Raw genomic sequence first — 21524 nt, 5'->3', positions numbered from 1 at the left:
GATTTTTAAGTTCTTCTGGCCCACCAAGCTAGGAGGAAAAACTTGACCCCACATTCCTTTCCCATTCCCTTTGGCATAGTTGAGAATTATAGAGATTAAGTCCTGAAATGAGATGTTAATTACATCTTTTGCTCCGCCCCCATCATGTTTGCATTGAGCAGTTTCATTTTGCCACCTAGTGGTTCTGGCCATATATTTTATTGTGCTGAAATTGAAGGAAGCTATTTATTTGCTTTTCTCTGAAGACCCCTTTCCCTATAGGCCTTGGTAATTGATCAGAGACCGTGGAGATTAGTTGAGGAGTCCAAGGCTCAGGCAGTCTAGATTCTTCAGTGTAGTAGGATTGTCAGTTCTTTCTGTGTCTCTAGGAATGATACTGACTTCATTATTGTTAGGTGAGTAGATTGTAGCATGGTAGGCAAATTCTTACCCTTTTAAAACAATTTTACCAAAGTTTATGATGGTTCTCTGTGGGGCAAAGCAGGATGGCATTTAATCTTTATAGATTACTGCCCATTTATCCTGCCTGAATGATCATCGGAACTGCTTTGTAATGGGGAGATAGATATTCATATTTTCTCCATCGTCAACTTTCCTTGTGTTTGATTATTTTACCAAAAAAAAATCAGATATGAAATTGACAGAAATGAGATGCGGTGATTAATTTGTAGTGAGTCATTAAAAGGAATTAAGTAAAGGGTGTGTTTGGTGGATTTTTTTTTTAACTTCTTTTTTTCTCTGAGGTTGTGTAATTGAGATTTCTAGTACCAAGCACCCATCTTTGGAACTGGTCATGTAAAGAGTTTGTTAAGAACTCAGCCCAGTCCATACATAAGAGGAGTACTTTTGACTGGTTTGTGCTTTAGCTCTTTCTCAAGTGCTCTTACATGCCAGAGGCCACTGGCACCAATGAGGAAACCCCAGGTAAGGGAGCAGCTGCAGTCCATGTGGGTAAAGGCTAAGTGCTAAGTGGTACATTTGAAAAAATGTAATACTTGAAGGACCCCAAATTTGGTGGCATAAAACAACAGCCTTCTTATGTTCATGGATTCTGTGGGTCAAGAACAGACCATGGCTGGGATGGCTTGTCTCTGCTCCGTCATATCTGGGACCTCAGCTGGGAATACTGAACTAGCTGAAGCTGGAGGATCCACTTTGAAGATGAATGTTTCCGTCACATGTCTGGCTCCCCTTGGCAAGGGTGCCTGGAAGGCTGGGCTCAGCTGGGGCTATAGGCTGGAGCATCTGTATGTGGCCTCTCTACGGTAGTTGACTTCTTACATGGAAGTTCAGTATTCCAGCAAATAAAGCATAAACTACAGGGACTTTTATGACTCAACTTTGGAAGTTATGTGGTATCATTCCTGCCACTGATTGAAGCAGTCACAGGCCCACCCACATTCCTGGCAAGGGGATGTAGACCTCACCTCTTACTGGGAGGAGTATCAGATAATTCCAGGCCCTGTTTTAAAATGGCTACAAAATGGGATGCAGATTCCTATGAAACCCCCTTTTTTTTTGGTAGAACGCAACATTCATTGGCCCCTTATTTGTAAAGTTTGATAATTGACATTTATTTATACACATTCTCCACCTCCACCGAGTGATTTCCTGTGACTATATTGATGCCTAAGGAAATCAGGCTTAAATACCAGAAAGTATTATTAGTGGTATTCTTATAAATTAAGGGTATATAGGCAGGTGAACTTAATGACATAGGCCAGAAATGACTTCTGCTCTGTTTAGAAACAGCTCGTTTTTGCCAGATAATGCTAACGCCCAACTCAGGGAGAAAAAACGTATTGACTTTGCTCTCCCTGATAAAGATTTAAATGCTGGTGTGTGTAATAATTGAATAGAGAAAACATTTTCTGATCACTATTACCCTTTCCCTCCTAGGCACCACTGAGAGAAAACATGAAATTAAAAAGATACCTCCTGAAAGACCAGAAATGCTTCCAAACAGAACAGAAGAAAAAGGTATGAAATCAATTCTTCATTGGCACTTCCAGAACAGCAAGAGCTGAAGCTGTCTGTTACACGGCTAGTCCAGAATACCCACAGAATTTGCTTTTCCTTTGGAATATGGTGATCATGGTTTTGTTTTGATTGCTTTTACAAATCCTATTGCTAAGGAAGTAGGAGAGGGTTATCTGGTACTTTGTGGGACCAGAATTTCTCATCAGATGAAAAATAACCAGTCTAGTCAATTAACACATTGCTGCTGTTTCCTGATGTCTCTACCATGGCCACCCTCTCCGCACCCTGAAGTCGGATGTAAGTTCCTTTAGGGCCTGGTATATATCTGTCAGTTTCCACTTAGCCTGTCCTTCATGCCTAGTGTCCCAAGGTGCTCATTCACTGTTGATGGATGGATTTGGCTTAGTGAAATTCACGTCCAGATAAATAAACAAATGAAAGCTCTTTTCTTTGGTCACTCATGGACCCTTGACTCTGGGTAATGTTATTACAGACAAATGTCCTTGGTCAAGGATATTGGAGGAGGGGAGGGTGGCATGGTAATACTGGGAAAGCAGCTTGGTCCCCAGAGTCTCCTGAAGGTGGTCAGGAGTGTCATTGGCAGGGAAGTAGGTTAATGTGTGTCCTGCAATCAGGTTTATGAACGTGTTTGACTCCTACCATTTTGAGAGTCTCTCCCAAAGAAATCTGCATACTGTAGAAGGACTCATTTTATTAGGTGTCTAGGATTTGATTGATCACACATTTTTATGGGAAAAGTGCTACGTTATTATGAACAGGAGGCTGAGCAAATTCCATTTAAAAAAGCAGTTATTTTTAAGTCACAAGAGAAATGCTGAATTAATGAATGTAATTATTTGGAGGTGCTCCTTGGTGGCCTCATGAAATTTTATTGTGAAATTTAATATTTGATATCAGCCTGCCAAAAATTTTACCAACATTGCCAGCTCTTAAGAAGCTATACCTTTCTTTCACAGTGAGCAGTTAGAACTTGACTTGTGGAACCTCATTGTAAAGGCCAGGTCTGTGTCACAGATTGAAGAAAAAAAACAGCCATTGAGTATATACTATATGAATAACTCTTTGTATAAAAGCATTGGTATGGCCAGGCACAGTGGCTCACACCTGTAATCCCGGTACTTTGGGAGGCTGAGGCGGGAGGATCACTTGAGCCCAGGAGTTCAAGACCAGCCTGGGCAACATAACAAGACCCTGTCTCTACCAAAAAAAAAAAAAAAAAAAAAAAAAAATAGCCAGGCCTGGTGGCCTGTGTCCATAGTCCCAGCTACTTTGGGAGACTGAGGTGGAAGGATCACTTGAGTCTGGAAATCAAGACTGCTGTGAGCTGTGATCATGCCACTGTACTCCAGCCTGAGCAACAGAGTGAGACCCTGTCTAAAAAAAAAAAAAAAGTGTGTGATGTGAAATAACCAGACACCACCCTCTGTCCTCATGGAGGACACATGGCTAGTTTCTGGGTAATAGCCAGACTCCGTGATGGGGACACTTCCTGCACTAGTCCATGCTGACATATGGACTAGGCTTACATGTGAACAACCACCCTAGTTGGCTGACCAAGTGGCCCCACATCTCTGGTTCCTTCCTCTCCCATGATCCCTTGTTCTATGCCACAGCGGGTCAGGGAGGCAGAATCCCTGGTCAGATGCATTAGGGAAGCCAGGGAATCAGCCCTACCCGGAGACTTGGTCTCCCTGTTGGGTCAGCACAAACTCCCTTTTCCATTCATCCAGCAGGCTGCTGGAGTTCCTGTCCCTGTCCTGCTGCAATAGGAGAAATGTCCCCTGCTTTGCATTTCAACAGAGCCCTTCCTCCTCTGGCCCCTGTGTGCCATAAAATGAGTTTCCAGCATTCCTGATTGCGGCGTATTTCCCCACATTGTGGGGATGAGCATAATAGTACCTGATGGGTTTATTTTTATTTTATTTTTTTAGAGACAGGGTCTTGCTCTGTCACCCAGCCTGGAGTGCAGTGGTGCAATTGTAGCTCACTGCAGACTCAAACTCCTGGGTTCGAGATCCTCCCGCCTCAGCCTCCCGAATAGCTGGGACTACAGGTGTATGCCACCATGCCGGGCTAGTTTTTGTAGAGACGGGGTTTTACTGTGTTGCCCAGGCTGGTCTCAAACTCCTGGCCTCAAATGATCCTTCCACCTGGCCCTCCCAAAGCTCTGAGATTACAGATGTGAGCCACCACGCCCAGCCCTGATGGATTTTTTTTTAACCTTTTGCCAACCATCTGGGCACCCAAACAGCATGAGTCTGCGTTTGCAAGTAAAAGGTGTCCTGAGTACCATCTTACAAGTAAGCACAGGGAGCCTGCCTATAGTCCATTGGGCAACTCTCTCAAGTTCCATCTTTATCAAGAAGAATGTGGATGTATGCTTTTTATGCCACACACGGAGCAAGGCTAGTTGGGAACAGAAAATACGAGGTTGTCACTGAACACTGCCCCCGTTCGGCCAACAGATCTGGCTTCAACTTCATTCTAATATCTCTGACTCCAAAAAGCCTTGGAAACCTTATACGTGTGACGTCCTAGTTTGCCTTCCAAGTTCAAACTGTGCACAAGAAGAATCCAGAGCTCATTGTTCCCTGAAATGCTCTCCCTTTTATTTGCTCATGGCCCTTTTCAGAGGCCAGCCTGAGACGTGTCAGGCCTCTTTCCTTCCCATACCCAGCAGGTCCTGTGGGCCATTGACCAAACCCCTCAGCCCTCTGCTGAGCCCTGCCTCCATGCCAGCACCACATACAGCTCTGAGGAGATGACCAGACTTGGGCCGTGCCCTCAGGGGCTGTCGGCCTACAGGCTGTGCCAAACATGCAAACACCCAGAAAGTGTCTGAGCGTGTTTGTAAAGCGCTACCCTGTAATGCTCAGGTGAGGAAGGAAGGAAGTCTGCCTTTGAGCTGTTGGGAAGGGAACATGGCAGTGTCACGTTTCAGCCAGGCTTCGAAGGAAGAGCTGGAGTATGCTGAAGGTGGGCGGTGGCCAGAAGGGCGCTTCAGGCAGAAGGACCAGCATGAGTGAAGGCGTGCAAGGGAGGGAACAGTGAGCTCTGTGGGACTTCTTCTAACCTGACAAAGAATAAGTGGTGCTCTTGGCCTTCCATGTTCACCTTCAGAAATAGCATCGGTAATTTTTTTTTTTTTTTTAGCAGGAAATGAGTGATCTGCATCTAAGTACTGTCACTTACACTCGATCTATCTGTTTTCTTTAAACAATGATTTAAAGAAAGACCAGAGAGAGAGCCAAAACTGGATTTACAGAAGCCCTCCGTTCCTGCCATACCGCCAAAAAAGCCTCGGCCACCTAAGACCAATTCTCTCAGCAGACCTGGCGCACTGCCCCCGAGAAGGCCAGAGAGACCGGTGGGTCCGCTGACACATACCAGGTACTGCTGTGCTCTCACCTCCGGGGAGGGTGTGGGGTGGCTATGGAAGGAACACAGGAGGGGAACTGACTGCCACAGACCTTGGGAGGAAGGGAGAGGAGAAGGGGGAGCTCAAGCTTCCCTCTTACATCCTCCAGCAAAATTATCTGAAGACACCGGCCACTTCTGTCTTTGCTCCTGCACTCAGGCAAGAGTGAGTGTGAGGTTGAGGGGTGCGGTGTGGGTTTCAGGATAGCAGATGAGGACTGGGTACCCAGCATTTAGGCCCTGCTCACACACAGGGGTTTTTCCTGGGCCTCATTAGAAGCGAGGCCAACTGCCCTTCAGCCTGGAAATGCAGGTGGCGTGTCCCTCTTTGTCCCCCTGGATGTTGTGCTGGCCTCAAGTATGTACATCTCATGTGTGGCTACGACCCCTGACCCTCACTGCTTTGCAGGGCTTCTTTCCACAGCCCAGGCTCCCTCTGCTCTTCACTGTACAGCCTGTTGTGGAACCCCGAGCCAGGAATGTCTCTAGCTCTAAGACCCCCAAAGGCTGTGGACATGCTTTATGCAGGCATGTGTTCTGAGATGTGCTTGACAGAATGAAAATTCATTCGCCAGCTGGCTGGATGCATGTGTTCCATGAAATCAGAGTTGGACGTTGTGTGTTCCAGACCTGAGATACCTACCACAGAGCAAGGAACTGTTGAATTCTCTCCATAAGTTCATTGCCAGAACTTTCTACCATAATATTAAAATATATATGTATTATATGTGTTGGTGTAACACACCAGGGCAGGTCAGTGACCCAGAGGTCTTTAGGTGTACATGTCAACACACAGTCACTGAATTTTTGTTCTTATGAGCTAAGTTGGCATGGTGAAAGTTGCATGGGCTTCACAGCTCTTGCGTTGGAGTCAGACAGACCTCTGGGCTGGAATCTCAGCCCACCTCATTCATGGGAGGAGTAGGAGCTTGGCTACACTATCCTCTCACCTCACTTTTTTCATCTGTAAACAGAGGATGATAATGGAATGCACCTAAATAATTCCCAAGTATGCAAATCAACATTATTTTCATTGTTATTTTGATTATTGCCTATTGAATTAGGCACGCTGCGGTAAGACAAAAAGAGCTCATTTACTCTTTTAAAGACAAATTTTAATTAGTGGTGAAATACACGCAATGTAAAAATTACCATCCTAACCATTTTAAGTGTACTGTTCAGTGCCATTAAGTACATTCACATTGTTGTACAACCATTTCCAGAACTCTTTTCATCTTGTAAATCTGAAATTCTGCACCCTTTAAACAGTGACTCCCCATTTACCCCCTCTCCCAGCCCCTGGCAGCCACCATTCTACTTTCTGTCTCTATGGATTTGACTACTTCAGGTACCTCAGTGAGTGGAATCATACAGGATTCATCTTTTTTTTTTTTTGAGGCAGAGTTTCGCTCTTGTTGCCCCGGCTAGAGTGCAATGGCACGATCTCGGCTTACCGCAACCTCCTCCTCCTGGGTTCAAGGGATTCACCTGCCCCAGCCTCCTGAGTAGCTGGGACTACAGGCATGCGCCACCACGCCTGGCTAATTTTGTATTTTTAGTAGAGACCGGGTTTCTCCATGTTGGTCAGGCTGGTCTCAAACTCCCGACCTCAGGTGATTCGCCCGCCTCGGGCCTCCGAAAGTGCTGGGATTACAGGTGTGAGCCACCGTGCCCGGCAGATTCATCCTTTTATGACTGGCTTATTTCACTTAGCATGATGTCTTCAACATTCATCTGTATTGTAGTATGGCTCATTTGCTTTTCATAACAATGACAACAACAAAAACACAACTCCCAGGCTCAAATGTAGAGGCAAGTCACAACGTGGGTGTGTGGGAGGCTGGCTGCCTAGTCGATACAGAGCTGTGGTCATCTCAGGTGCGTGTGAGCCCATTCAAGTAGCAGCTGGTTCACCTGTGTCATTCTACAGGCATCTCCCAAGGTCCAATCCAACAACTGCCTCCATGTGACATGCCCTGTTGAGTTGGTGAGGCCTCTTCATGTTCCGCCCTCTACTATGAACTGACAATAGAAGGTTCTTTGCACACGCACATATTGGGGCCACTTGACAGCCTTGATGACCTTAGCAAGGATCATTTCAGTGGTGTGGTCAGCCCAGAAGCTAGTATATCAGAAGAAAAAGCTTATGTAAACCAAAGTGCTTCCGAAAAGAATACGAGCTATACAAGTGGGGAAGATGTGGAGCAGCAAAGGTTGCACATCACTGAAGCCACACCCTGGCAAATTCTATTAGTCTCCAGGGGCTACAAACATTTCCGTTAGCTCAATAACAATTTCCAAAATATTCCTGCTGCTCTTTCTAACAATCTAATTGAAGAGAAGTGGAATTCCAACTGCTGCTTTGCCTTCTAGAGTTGCTTGCAACTGTCTGGTTATAGGATAGGTACAGGCTTTGCAAGCCTGGGGTAAATGTGTCATCACCACCAAACTTCTGGGCTCACAGAGGTCCCATTTGCCTCCTTCCTCTGCTTATCTCTTCTCTGCCTTTGGGTCTCCCAGTATCCAGTGGTTAGTTAGAAGTCCAGGCCATGAAGGGAGATGCATGAGAGAGATTTGTGAAGCCAGTGGAAGATGTAATTGTTCTTAACAGTGCATGCCATCTGAGCAGCCTGGGAGAGGGTGGTCAGCCCCCAGCCCTCCACACACCCCATGGCTGCCTAGCTCCCTAGATACTGGTTTGCAGGAGGGTGTTGGGGAGGAAAGCCCTGAGATTCCTGCTTAGCCAGTTTAAGGGAGGGCAGTGCCTGCTCTAACTCAGTGGTTCTGAAATTCGAGCATGCCTCCGAATCACCTGGAGAACTTGTTCAAAACAGATCGCTGGGTGCTATCCCCACAGTTGCTGACTCAGTAGGTCTCGGGTGGGCCTGAGAATTTACATTTTTAAAAGCTGCTGCTGCTGCTGCTGCTGCTGCTGGTGGAATCCACACCGTGACAGCCATTGCTCTAGATTCTTTCAAGTTGTTGACGGTGCTCGCCCCTCCTTGCCTGGCTGCCTCTCAAGCGCCTGCTCATGCTTCAGATTTGAGAGCCCCTGTTAGCATGCCCTCCTCTGGAAGCCTTCCCTTAGATCTCATGATTGCTCTCTCCTCCAAATGCCTGCCACCCGTGTTTAGCCTAGTGCTGGGCCCCATGCTGTGCTACTTGGGATGCAAACACCCCCGGACTTCTTCACCAGATTTAAAGCAGATCAAGAGTGTGTTTTGTCATCTCCACATGCCTTACGGTGTCGAGCATATGGTAGTGGCTCATTTAACAAACACTTGTTGAATGCCATGGTTCCTTAAAAGAGGGGGAGGTGCCAGTGCTTATATTTTGTTCAATTTTGCCTCTCCTGCCGTCCTTCCCAGCCTCTGTACAAGCTCTTTAGTATGCGTGTCTTACATTCTAAGTAACCTATTATGCCATGGATTGCCACGCAAAAACACTTTTAAAAGTCAGAGAAAGGCTTATTGTTCCTTGGTACTTAATGCACTTTATATTTTTTTGCTAAGCGATTACATTGAACAACCAACCTGTATATTGGTTTATGCACTTGTTTTCTTCTGCCAAGTTAGTGGAGGTAGGAATGTTAATTCAAATAGTTTTGTGTCAGTGGTCCTCTGGAGAAAGGGTATTGTGTTCTGTGTGAACCCAGATCTTCACCAGGATCTACCTGACCAGGTGAGTGGATGGATAGATGGACGATTGAATGCATGGACATGTAGTCACTGTAAGCAGCTCTCGTTGGAAGCTAGGCATTGCCACTCCAGCTGCAGCGTCCGGGCTCACGCTGTTTCTCACCAGCCAGTAATCTTGCTGCCAAGTGCGGCTTTCAGAGGAGAGTAATTTCTTTCTCTTTAAACAGGAGCTAACATCTTTCAGAAAAAAGGAATACCATGCATAAGTTTAGGAAAAGCATCATCACTTTTAGATATATTCGCTTAACAAAAAACGTATTACAGGGGCAGGCACAGTGGCTCTTGTCTGTAATCCCAGCACTTTAGGAGACCAAGGTGGAAGGATGACTTGAGGCCAGGAGCTCGAGACCAACCTGGGCAATACAGTGAGACCACATCTCTACAAAAAAATTTTTAAAAATTGTGCAGGCATGGTGGTACACATCTGTAGTCCCAGCTACTCAGGATGCTAAAGTGGGAGGATTGCTTAAACCCAGGAGGTTGAGTCTGCAGTGAACTGTGATGGTGCCACTGCACTCCAGCCTGGGCAACAGAGTGAGACCTTTCCTCCATAAATATATATATATATTTATATTTATAAATACATATTTATAAATATAAATATAAATATATATTTTGTATATTTATTTATAAATATTTATAAATATATGTCCATATATTAATATATATTTATAAATATATATAAATATATTATATAAAAATATATATTATTAATATAGTAACAGAATCAGTTGGACATTGTATATTTTGTATATACAATTAATATGTTTATATATTTCTAAATATATTTTATATTTTTTATATATATTTCTAAATATTTTATATATTATTAATATAAATATATATTTAGAACTATATCATTAAGATATATTAACAATATATATTTATAAGTATATATTAATATAAATTATATATTTATATATTTAGAAATATATAAATATATACCATTAATATATAAATATATGTTAACAAATATATACATGTGTTAATAAATATATTAGTATATTAATATATTTATAAGTATACATAAATAATATATTTATATATTATTTATTAATCACACCATAATTATTAATAATTATAATAATACTATAATTAATAATTATATTAGTCCTGGTCAGACCCAGGTGTTCCAGTTCACAGTTTTTAGGAATTATATCTAGGAAAACCACAGTGACATCAGTAAGCAGTCTGTATTCAGTCTGAGCAAGTGGAAACGCACATGAAGGCTCTTACAGTGATCGCTCCCTTCCTCAGATAGTAATATACTTGACCTTTAGTAAGAATGTTCTCCCCACTTCCAGAAAATAAGTTCATATGGAATTTCAACAGGAAGAAAAGACTTTCAAAAATGTAATACCAGCATTGATTTAAAAATTCAATGGTGGGCTGGGCATGCTGGCTCATGCCTGTAATCCCAGCACTTTGGGAGGCCTAGGCAAGTGGATCACCTGAGGTCAGGAGTTTGAGACCAGCCTGGCCAACATGGTGAAACCCTGTCTCTACTAAAAATACAAAAAATTAGCCAGGCTTGGTGGCAGGTGCCTGTAATCCCAGCTACTCAGGAGGCTGAGGAGGGAGAATCGCTTGAACCCGGGAGGCAGAGGTTGCAGCGAGCCAAGATTGCACCATTGCTCTCCAGCCTGGGCAACAAGAGTGAAACTGCGTCTCAAAAATAATAATAATAATAAGGTGTATTAGCAATTGAATAAAAATGAGTTCCTCTGTGAAAAGAGTTCCTGAGGCTTGGGAGAAGAGTCCAAAAGAAGAAAAAGAAAAACCCAAGGAAATGCTGGAGAGAGGCAGGCTGCCCTTAGCTCTAGTAATTGCACGCAGTGGAAGGCAGCAAGCAAGAAACCTGAGGGGCAGGGCAGGTGTGTACCCTCAAAAGGAAATAAATCTGATAGGGCAAGAGATAGAAGCAGCCTGACTAGTCCAAAGCAGGCTTGTTAATCCTCCCAAACTCAGACATCCCAAGGCATAAGGATTAGTCATTTTCTTCCCAAAGAATAGAGAAGCTAGAGCAGGACCTTCACTGTGAGTTGGGGAGCTTTGCCTGTCTCCCGCTGTAGCACATGCTCTCTGAGTGGCCAGGGGCAGGTGTCAGGGAGCCTTGAGTTAGAGATGTGGGGAGAAAGTCTGGGATGAAGGGGAGGAAGTGAGGCCAGCAAGGATGGAGTGGGAGCAGGGCAAAGTTGATGGCTGGAAGGAAGCACAGGAGATGGTGACCAGAAAGGGGAGGTTGGTGCTTACAACCTTGGAGATGGGTTTGTTTGGAAGATGAAAATATTCGCAATGGTTGTGGCCGCAAATGTGGGTGACTGAAGATGAATGAATGAAGGTCATAGAACTGAAGATACCGAGGAAGGAGGGGCCGGAGTTGGGGATGGATCACCCATGCGGTCACCATAGGCTCAGGAAGATGGCAAGAGCTGGAGTCAGGGAGGCCAATGTTCTACAAGCCAGTGTCCTCCCATGGGTGCTGGTGTGTTCTGGGAGTTGATGATAGTGACAAGAAGGGTTTGACAGTGTGGTAGCAGGTGGTGTGAGCCTGCTGGCTCCATCCTCTGTCGGGCAGAGCAGAATTAACAGCTTTTGCTTTGGCCGGTGGCTGAGAATGTCAGGATGGAAGCAGACCATTCAGTGAGAAGGGTCCAGATATGGGGGAGTTCGTTGCTATGAATCAGACATCCCAGAGGTCACTGTCCACTGACTTTACATGTGGAAACATGTGCCCAGGAATTGCTTTCGAAGATAGGCCGTTGGATGGTGGACACCAGGATGTGGGTAGGATGCCCAGTGGCTTTCCAGACCTATGCCACTTGGAGATGACCTATTGCTTTAAATGTTAAACATACCGTGTGGACTTCTTGTGAAGAGCTGGAGGCTATACTGAGAGAATTGGAGCATAGGATAAGGGGAGGGGCAGCACGCAGTGGAATCGCTGGTTTTTTTTTTTTTTTTTTTTTTTAACCTGTAATGATGCTGGAGCACTGGATTTCAGAGAAACACTGGGAGTTAAGTGACTGATGAGTTCTGAGGCATTTTAGCTTGAGGCAAAGATTAAGTAAACATTTATATGCCAAACATCAACTAAGTGCATAGGGAAAGGCAGATGTCTCTCTTGGGACCAACTTAAGAGCATGGAAGTTAATTTTTTCTTTAAATTTACCAAGGCATCTTGGCTTAAGACCTTGGGGTTATGATGTAGCAGAAAATAAGCTTCCAGGTACTGATCACTCAGTGAGGTGTCCAACTCCCATGCCCACCAAAAGAAAGCATTAGAAAAGGCTTCTTTGCTTTTATTAGGCGTAAACTAATCAATCCATTAATCAAAAAAGAGGAAGAGAAAGCTAGTGAGTGTGTGCAGTGTTCCCTAAGTCAGCAGGCAAACTGGATACTTGGATGCCTAGCCCATCATTTTGAATTGGGATTACTCAGGTGTTGTGAATTTCTTTCTAAAGATTCCTAGTGATTCCTTGTGTGATTTTTGTGTGTTTCCCTCCTTTAATACAAATCAGGATGAAGACTTATCTTTGGAGAATTCAGGAGAGAAGTCTTGGCTAGAAATTACAGAGGTCGGCTTGGTGCAGTGGCTCACATGTGTAATCCCGGTGCTTTGAGAGGCAGAGGCAGGAGGATCACTTAAGGCCAGGAGTTCTAGACTAGCCTAGGCAACACAGAGATCTCTACAAAGTTTTAAAAATTAGCCATGCATGGTGTTGCGTGTCTGTAGTCCCAGCTACTTGAGAGGTTGAGGTGGGAGGATCACTTGAGCCTGGGAGTTCAAGGCTGTAGTGAGCAATGATCGCACCACTACACACCATCCATCCTGGGTGACAGAGTGAAGCCCTGTCTCTAAATAATTAAAAAGAGAAAAAAAAGCAATTACAGAGGTGGATGTCATTGGCTTATAGATGGTAGTTACAAGCATGGAATAGATATGACCACTCCAGGAGATTACGGAGAAGAGGAGGAGGAAAGAGTAGAGACAGCAGCAGGGAAAATCACTGCGTACAGGGTGGAGGAAGGCCTAGGAGCCATCCAAAAGGGTAGGAGTGTGATGTCATGGAAGCTAGAAGGAGGAAGTGTGGAGCAACTACTGATCAGCAATGCTCACACCTGGGCGTGCATCCGAATCACGGGTGTTTAGGGGTGCTTGTTGAAACACAGATTGCTGGCACCCCAGGTTTCTAACTCAGTAGGTCTGAATTAAGGCCTGAGAATTTGCATTTCTCCCAAGCTCCCAGTGCTGCTGCTGCTGCTGCTGCTACTGGTCAGGGGACCACATTGTGAGAACTGCTGCCATCTCGAGAGCCAGGGACACCCAGGCTTTGCTCATTAGTTGGCCCTTGGTGATCCCAGTCGAGCAATTTCCATGGAACAGTTGTGGGCAGGAGACAGATTTGGGGTGAGTTGAAGAGAGAATGGGCAAGCGGCCAAGCGTGGGTAGACTTGTCTTGTGAGAAATTGGCTATGGAAAAAAGATGGAGAATGGGTGCTAGATATAGATTCAGGAAGGAAAGAAAATTTGTGTGTGTGTATGTGTATGTATTATTCATTTGTTCATTTCAAATATTCATTAAGTGCCTACCTTTGCCCAGGCCCTCTTCTAGGTAGTAGTAAACTATGGTAACCAGGCCCACCCACTGCTTGCTTGGGCTTTGGGGCCAGGCACACTGGGGTTGAAACCCCAACCCTCTTCTTAGACACCCTGTGACTTCGGGCAAGGTGCTCACCACCTTGAGTCTCACTCAGTTCCCTCCCCTGCAAAATGATACCACAAGGCCTACCTTGCTCAGGTGTGGAGAGTTTAAACAAACTGCTCCACCTCAGGGGCCTAGCTCGTTGTCTGGCAACTTGAGAGGCACTCACCAAATCTGTGACCTCCGTGGGGGAGGGGTTCCTGTGTCAGGCTCTGGGGCCCCAAGGGAGTGGAAAAGTGGACATCCTCAGGGTGATGGAAGCATGAGTGGCCTCCCCCAGCTGCAGCAAGAGCCAGGACCCAGGGAAGGCCAGCAAATGACAGAAGGTAGTCCCATAGGTCACAGGCATGGGGGGAAGTACCTTGTCATACTTTAGGGACATCTGCATGATTTGCTGACCTCATTCCATTTGTACATATTATCTTCTCTCACTCTCCTTCCTCCCACACATAAAGTGAATCAACCATAGTGATGGGATTTAGCCTCAGCCCAGACTGAGTCACATGGATTTTCCTGCCACTGATGGCCAGAATCAGGCAGTGAAACAGTAGGAAATGTTAACACCTCACCCATGCCTTGTACTAATTGGTTTCTATAATGTGTTTTCCATGGGCTGTGTCTTTGAGTAGTACTGTTCCTCCACACGGCACCCTGCAAACTTTTCTCACAGTCACATGATGATGAATTCTCGCTCCTCCAGACACTGCCCAAGATGGGGGCTCAGCATCCTTAAAGCCCCTTGCGCCTCTTTGAGATGTCAAGCTGTGGGTTTGCAGGTGACGTCTACGGATGTCATCATCCTTGTGCCATAGTGTATTGCAGGGCTTGTCAGGCCTGGATGGGCTCTGGAGAGAGGCCTGCTTCCAGATATATTTGCAGAGTCTGCACAATGAACAGAAATTTGGAGGGGAATTGAGTGAGCACTTTCCCATCACCTTCCAGCGTGTCTTCACCATCTATAAATAGCCACGCTTGTTTGTGCTTATCCAGACAAGGACGCACGATGCAAAGGGAGAGCTGCCAGGAAAACCACTCTGGTTTCTGCTTCTTGTGCCCCTGGCCTCCCTCTGCTTGTCCCACATTTAAATGGTACCACTTTTTCAGTCCAAAAGTTCCTGTGATTCCTGGGACATTTTTGGCTACCAGGTGAGTATGTGGGGACTCATAGCAGATAACAGCAGGACCTTTGGATTTGGATTTCTGGGAAAGGGAAGGAGGCTCCTCCTGCCCTCCATCTGAGGAGCAAAGGAAACTGGGGTTACTGATACTCCCATTTTGTCCTTTCCTGATGGAAGGATCCAAGTTCCATGGGCAGTAACATCCCTCCTGGGGCAGAATGCTTCTGAAGGACTGGCTTTGCATCTGCTATCTTCACAGATGGGCGGGGCCCTCTTGTCGCTGTTCATTTGAGAGAAAAACATCTCTTGGAGCATAAAACCTATGCACACGGATGCTCACTTACATTATTGCCATCCCAAATGTGGTAGGAAAAGATTGGACTGGCTTGGCATGAGGAACTTTCCATCTGGTTCCAGCTCTGCCACCAATCAACTAGGTGGCCTTGGGTATACCACTCCCCGCTCTCAGAGCACAGGAGCTCTGTCTGTAATAAAATGGGGGCTTCAGCTGGGTACTCTCTACCCACCTTTAACAATCAGAGCTGAAATCTGAGATGTTATAAGTAGGCAGCCAGGAGAGCAGGAAGGGAGCGCTCACTTGCGTTGGCCTTGCATCCTCAGGCACCCGACTGGACAGGGCCACAGAGGTAAACAATGAGATGCAGTAGTTTTACACTAGGAGGGAGTGATAAGCAAGGTTGCAGAGTTGGAGAAAGAAAGAAGATAGGTTCTCAGGTGACAGGTGCTCTAAAATCTCAGACTTCACTGCTGTACAATTCATCCACGTAACCAAAAATCACGTGTACCCCAAAAGCTATTGAAATAAAGTAAAAAGTTGTCATAAAAAAAGAAGATAGGATAATTCAATTGGTTTCTCTAGGATCTGCACATTTGACATCCATTATCATCTGTTCCCAATGCAATGAAAAGTGATGAAAAATAGAGGATGTGTGGTGTGTGCCTCAGTGGTTTCCTAAGCACAGGCAATGGGGCGTTTCTATTTCTTTTCCTTTCCTTTTCTTCCCAGCTTTCTTTCCTCCTTGTCAAATTTTGTAGGCAGTTGAAGCCCAAACACTTGCACCTCCTTTCTGGGGCATGGGGTGGCGGCAGAGGGGGGGGGGTGTTGCTGCCAAAAAGAGTCACCATATGGACTTGGACTCTTTGGTTCAGTAGGAATCGGTAGATTTGCTCTTTCTCCTTTCATCCTTGCTCACCTCCAAAAGGTTTGTGGGTTCTTTTTGGTATTTTTTTGTGTGTGTGTGTGTGGCTGCTGTTAGTGCTACTGCTAATTTACTTGTTTGTTTGCTTGCCTTGGCTTCCTGTGCACTTCAACACCTTGTCCGTACCACATGTCTTGGCTTAACTGTCCCAACACAGGCTAAATTGGGCCATGCCACTGGCTGAGTTCATGGTCTCGAGAGATTCACATGGTGCATCTTCCACATTCCCGTCTGTGCACGAGCCCCATCTTATATCTTGAGTCTGAGTGGGAAGAACAGGCCCCTCTGGATAGGTCGAGTGCATGATTTTTGTTTATTAGTAGTACTTTTAAACTGAGAGAGGCAAAGGTAATTTACTTAGCTGGCAGTGAGCCGGGGTAACACAGGCTGCCTGGCATCCTTGATGACTCACTGTCTCCAAGGCCAGATCCCCAGCCTGGAAGACCAGAAGGCTGACTAAAGCAGCTTCAAGAAGGAGTCAAGAGCTTGGGCTCTGGAGTTGGACTTAATAGGCCCAATTCTAGACCCTGCCACTTTACTGCTTTTATGACCCTTAATCAGCAAGTGACTTAATTTCACTGAGCCCCAGTTTCCTTATCTATATAATGAAAACAAGGATGTCACAGGTGGTGTTCTCTAGAAGGCATACCCTGATCCACCATTTAACATGAAGATATGTTTTAGAGTTCAATACCTATGAAGCAAAAAGGAAGAAGGATTGGGCGGAGGGAGAAGTCATGATGTGATACTGGCTCAAAAAGCCTTGGCCAAATCCATGGGAAGTTTTGGAGCCAAAATGGCCCATCTGAGTCATCCCATGTTGGGCTGAGATGGCTGAGACTTTGATACCATGGGGTGTGGGCTGCCCTGGAGGGGAGGGAGTGCCTTGGCTGAGGAGGCTCTCTGCAGCTGAGATGGTCCCTGGAATAGCTGACAACTGGCAGCCGCCTGCTGACAGCACTCCCAGCAGGCAGTAGGGGCAATGAGCCCTTCACTCAAGGGGCTGCGCATAGTAGGTACCTCAAGGGGTGATTGTGAGGATTGAGTACTTAAAGCATGCCTGTAATCCCAGTGACTTGGGAGGCTGAGGCTGGAAGACTGCTGGAGGCCAGGAGTTTAAAACCAGTCTGGGCAATATAGTGAGAGCCCCATCTCTACAAAAAAATTTTTTTTTAATTAGCCATGCATGGTAGCATGTACCTGTAATCCCAGCTACACAGGAGACTGAGGCAGGAGGATCACTCAAGCCCAGGAATTCGAGGCTGCAGTGAGCTGTGATCATGCCACTGCACTCCAGCCTGGGCAACAGAGTGAGACTTTCTTTTCTTTTCTTTTTTTTTTTTTAAGTGCTTATTCTAGTGCCTGGCACATGATAGGCATTCAGTAAACAGTAGCTGCTGCTGTTATTTCTTTTTTCTTTTTCTTTTTTCATTCTCAAAGGGGGTGAGCTGCTATTATTTCTATGGGATCATAGGTTCTACTTATAACTGGTGCAGTGCTTGGGCTCGTCAGTCTCTTCTCTGTGATTTAGGTTCCTGCTTTAGTAAAACAAGGAGACTTTTAGCCAGTACATGCCTATCCAAGTCATGTGTCCTAAGTGTCCATAACGAAAACTGCTAGGTAAAATATAAGAACATTGCATTACTTTGATTTAAAAATCAGAAACAAGCAAGGGCAACTTTCTTCTGATGCGTTTGGATATATGGTGGTATCTCCTGACTTCTCTTATGTTCTCCTTTTAGTTAACAGCTGTAGGCATAGAGAAACTCACCAGACAGAAACACTTGCAGGAGCTTGCAAATTACAAAAGGATGGGCTTTTTCCTTTTTCTCTGAATTTAATAACATCCCTTTTGCCAAATGGTACCCACATGCTGGGCAGACTGGGGAGAACAGGGACCACTGAGGGGCTGCATCCTCATTCGGTGTCAGCCACTCCAGACACATGCTTCACAGAATTTCAGAAATTTTGGTATTTTTCAGAACTGAAATTCATTAGCATTGTTCTAAGAGTCTATAAATACAGTGAAAGGCATTTCCAAATAGACATTGTAAAATGCTTGCACACCCACAGTCTGAACACTGTCAAAACACCAGCTGCAGCTTCCCTACTTGGAAGGATCAGAACCTTTTTTAAACTTCACCTAGTGTGTTTTCAAAATAGGCTTGCTTCTGGCCCTGTGTCGAAGATCATTTCAACTTAAGCCTGTGTCTGGTGCTTGGCATGAGGGATCAGGGCTCAGTTGGAGAGACTGGAGGGATCCCACTCTCCCTCCTATCAACATGTGGCTGGTGCTTTAGAATCTGGGGAAGAGTTGCTCAGGGATGATTAGTTCCTATTTCTTCAGGATGGTCCCTTGTGGTTCAGGCTATCCCACCATCTGTAAGGGGCCTGCAGGCAAATCCCAGAGATGTAAAACACTCTCCTGAGTCAGAAGCCCCTCCCTGACAAGGGTTCACCCCAGGTCACACTAAATGCCACTTGAGGGACAGCTACCTTGGCCAACTTGGAGTATAATAGTTTTTTCCTTTTATCCAGTGCCATTAGAACAATGCTCCTAAAATTGGGGATAGAGCGTCTAGTAGCTACAAGCAATTTGCACCTTTGTTTTTCATTTGTGTGGTATTCTTTATAATTTTAACAGTTGCAAGGACAAAATGCCCTTGTGGCAAGTTTTCCACTGATAGCCATTGTCGTCGGCTGTTTTTTGTTTCTTATGATTTCTCAAACAGGGATGTTGTATTCGTCTCAGTGGCTTAACCAACAGAATCTATTTCCTCACAGTTGTAGAGGTTAGAAGTGTAAGATCAAGGTAGCCGCAGGGTTTGTTTATTCTGCGGCCTCTTCTAACAGCCTCATTTTAACTTAATCACCTCTTTAAAAGGCCCGTCTCTAAATACAGTCACATTTTGAGGTATTGAGGGGTTTCAACTTCAACATATAAATTTTGAGAGGACACAATTTAGTCCATAACTGACATATACATGGGGATCTGCAAGAATTTGTTTTTTGTTTAAAAAGTGTTGACACTATACCCAAGTCTGTGGTCTGAATGTTTATACCTACCCCTCCCACAAATTGATGTGTCAAAATCCTCACTCCCAAGGTAACAGAATAAGAGGTGGGGCCTTTGAGAGGTGATTAGGTCATTGGGGCAAAGCCCTCATGAATGGGATTAATGCTTTTATAAAAGAAACCCCTCTCCCTTCCACCACGTGAGGGCACAGAGAGAAGGAAGCTGGGTCCTCACCAGACAGAATCTGCTGGCATCTTGACCTTGGACTTCCCAGCCTCCAGAACTGTGAGAAATTTCTGTTGTTTATAAGTCACCCACACTATATCAAGAATATAACTTATCCACAGGTTATTTCCTAACGTGTACAAGGCCCAGAAAAATCACAGTGTTTGCTTATTCATTTAGTTAAACAAAAACTTTTTGGCATACATAAATGTATAAAGCATTGTACTAGGAGGAAACAAAAGTGACAAAATCCCATTCTGAAGAATAAGTGGGGAAGATTACTAGGTACATATATAAATATGAAGTGCTGTGATAAGGGTTGGGATACAGGGGTGTGTTGCAGGAAACACGAGGAAGAGAGGTGGATCTCTGAGTGCTAAAAGGGTGAGTTACATTTGCTCAAGTCAAGTGGGAAGGGAAGGAATTCACAACATTGGCCAGAGACTTGAAATTTGGAGTCAAAGGAGATGATGAAATGTCCCAGAATTTGCCACAACTCACAGGACCATCTCCACTCCAACCCCACCCCAGACTCCAACATTTCTCTAATGTTGAAATTAGGGAACAAGAGCTCTAGATAGAACGCCTCTCGTAGGTGATCCTGTTGAAGCTAGCCCACCAGTCATTTTGTTGATGAAGCACTCAAGTTCCTGAGAGGTTCAGTAACCCGGCCAAGGTCACACAGGTGATAAACAGCAGGTTTAGATGTAGCACGCCTGGCCTGGATTTTTAAGTCTAGGGTTCATAACTCCACCCCTGGCCTGCAAACCAGTTCCCAGGAGAGATGACCTCGTGGGGCACCTACTGCCTGGGTGGTTCTTAAAGGAGAGTTTGTGAGGCAGGATCCAGGCAATCTCAGCTTTTACCTTGATAATACTATTGGAGAGAAAGGAGAGAGAACGTGAGCTGCCTGAATTAGGTAAGCCTCTAGTTGCTATTATTAAGAGTAAACTTTAGGCCGGGCATGGTGGCTCACGCCTGTAATCCTAGCACTTTGGGAGGCCAAGGTGGCCGGATCACTTGCAGTCAGGAATTCAAGACCAGCCTGGCCAACATGGTGAAACCCTGTCTTTGCTAAAAATACAAAAACTAGCCTGATGTGGTGGCACGCGCCTGTAATCCCAGTTACTCAGGAGGCTGAGACAGGAGAATTGCTGAAACCCAGGAGGCAGAGGTTGCAGTGAGCCGAGATTATGCCACTGCACTCCAGCCTGGGTGACAGAGTGAGACTCCATCTCAAGAAAATAAAATAAAAGTAAACTTTAAAAGGAAGGAAAAATTCACCTATAGTCTTATCCCAGAGATTACTACTATTAACATTTTGGGCTGTTTCTTTCTCGTCTTTTTCCTATGTATGATTTTGTTTGTTTTTCACCAGTTTTCCATAGATGTGATCATACTGAACAGCATACAACTTTAGATATTGAGGGAAAAGTGCATTTATTGTACAAATACATAATGCATTCTCATTTCAGAAAATCTGACAAATGTTCACTAGTTCCACAGATGTTTTTTGAGTCCCTGCCATGTTCCAGCTACTGAACTGGGTGGTGGAAATCACTGATCAGACTACCCAGGAATAACCACTGTAAATTTTCTTCCAGTCTTAAAATCGCTCTTCCTAATATGTCAGGAGGGCACGTGGGTATATGTGTGCTGCTGTGTGTGTTGTTTTTAACCTGCCTTTGTCCCTTAACATTGCAACATAAGCATTCATTCTTGTTAGTATAAGCCATTTATAAACATCGTTCAGATGGCTATATAAAAGTCCATCAAATATCATAGTTTATTCAAGTGTTTTCCTATTTATGAAAGATTCTAGTTCTTTACAGTTTTTCTTCATTACAAATAACACTGTGAAAAACACACTGATGCATAAAATCCATTTGGGAGGCGGAGGTTGCAGTGAGCTGAGATCACGCCACTGCACTCCAGCCTGGGTGACAGAATGAGACCATGTCTTAAAAAAACAAAAACATTTTATTCTTAAATATATATGTATGTGTGTATATATATATATATATGTATGTGTGTGTATATATGTATGTATATATATGTATGTGTATATATGTATGTATATATATGTATGTGTATATATATGTATGTGTATATATGTATGTGTA

General features: G+C 44.7%; 1 protein-coding gene across 18 annotated transcripts in view; it reads left to right on the top strand.

Moving 5' to 3' along the window:
• SH3KBP1 (SH3 domain containing kinase binding protein 1) overlaps positions 1 to 21524 on the top strand; it is a 362174-nt gene that overhangs the window by 299490 nt on the left and 41160 nt on the right. For all 18 annotated transcript variants that reach the window (XM_054471141.2, XM_054471150.2, XM_054471145.2 and 15 more), the window contains 2 exons: positions 1900 to 1980; positions 5232 to 5391. In XM_054471141.2, the coding sequence (XP_054327116.1) occupies positions 1900 to 1980; positions 5232 to 5391 (241 nt within the window). The remainder of the gene's footprint in view (positions 1 to 1899; positions 1981 to 5231; positions 5392 to 21524) is intronic.

The sequence above is a fragment of the Pongo pygmaeus genome, chromosome X (genome assembly GCF_028885625.2).
Source record: "Pongo pygmaeus isolate AG05252 chromosome X, NHGRI_mPonPyg2-v2.0_pri, whole genome shotgun sequence".
Lineage (NCBI taxonomy): Eukaryota > Metazoa > Chordata > Mammalia > Primates > Hominidae > Pongo > Pongo pygmaeus.
This window is presented reverse-complemented; position numbering and strand designations above follow the sequence as displayed.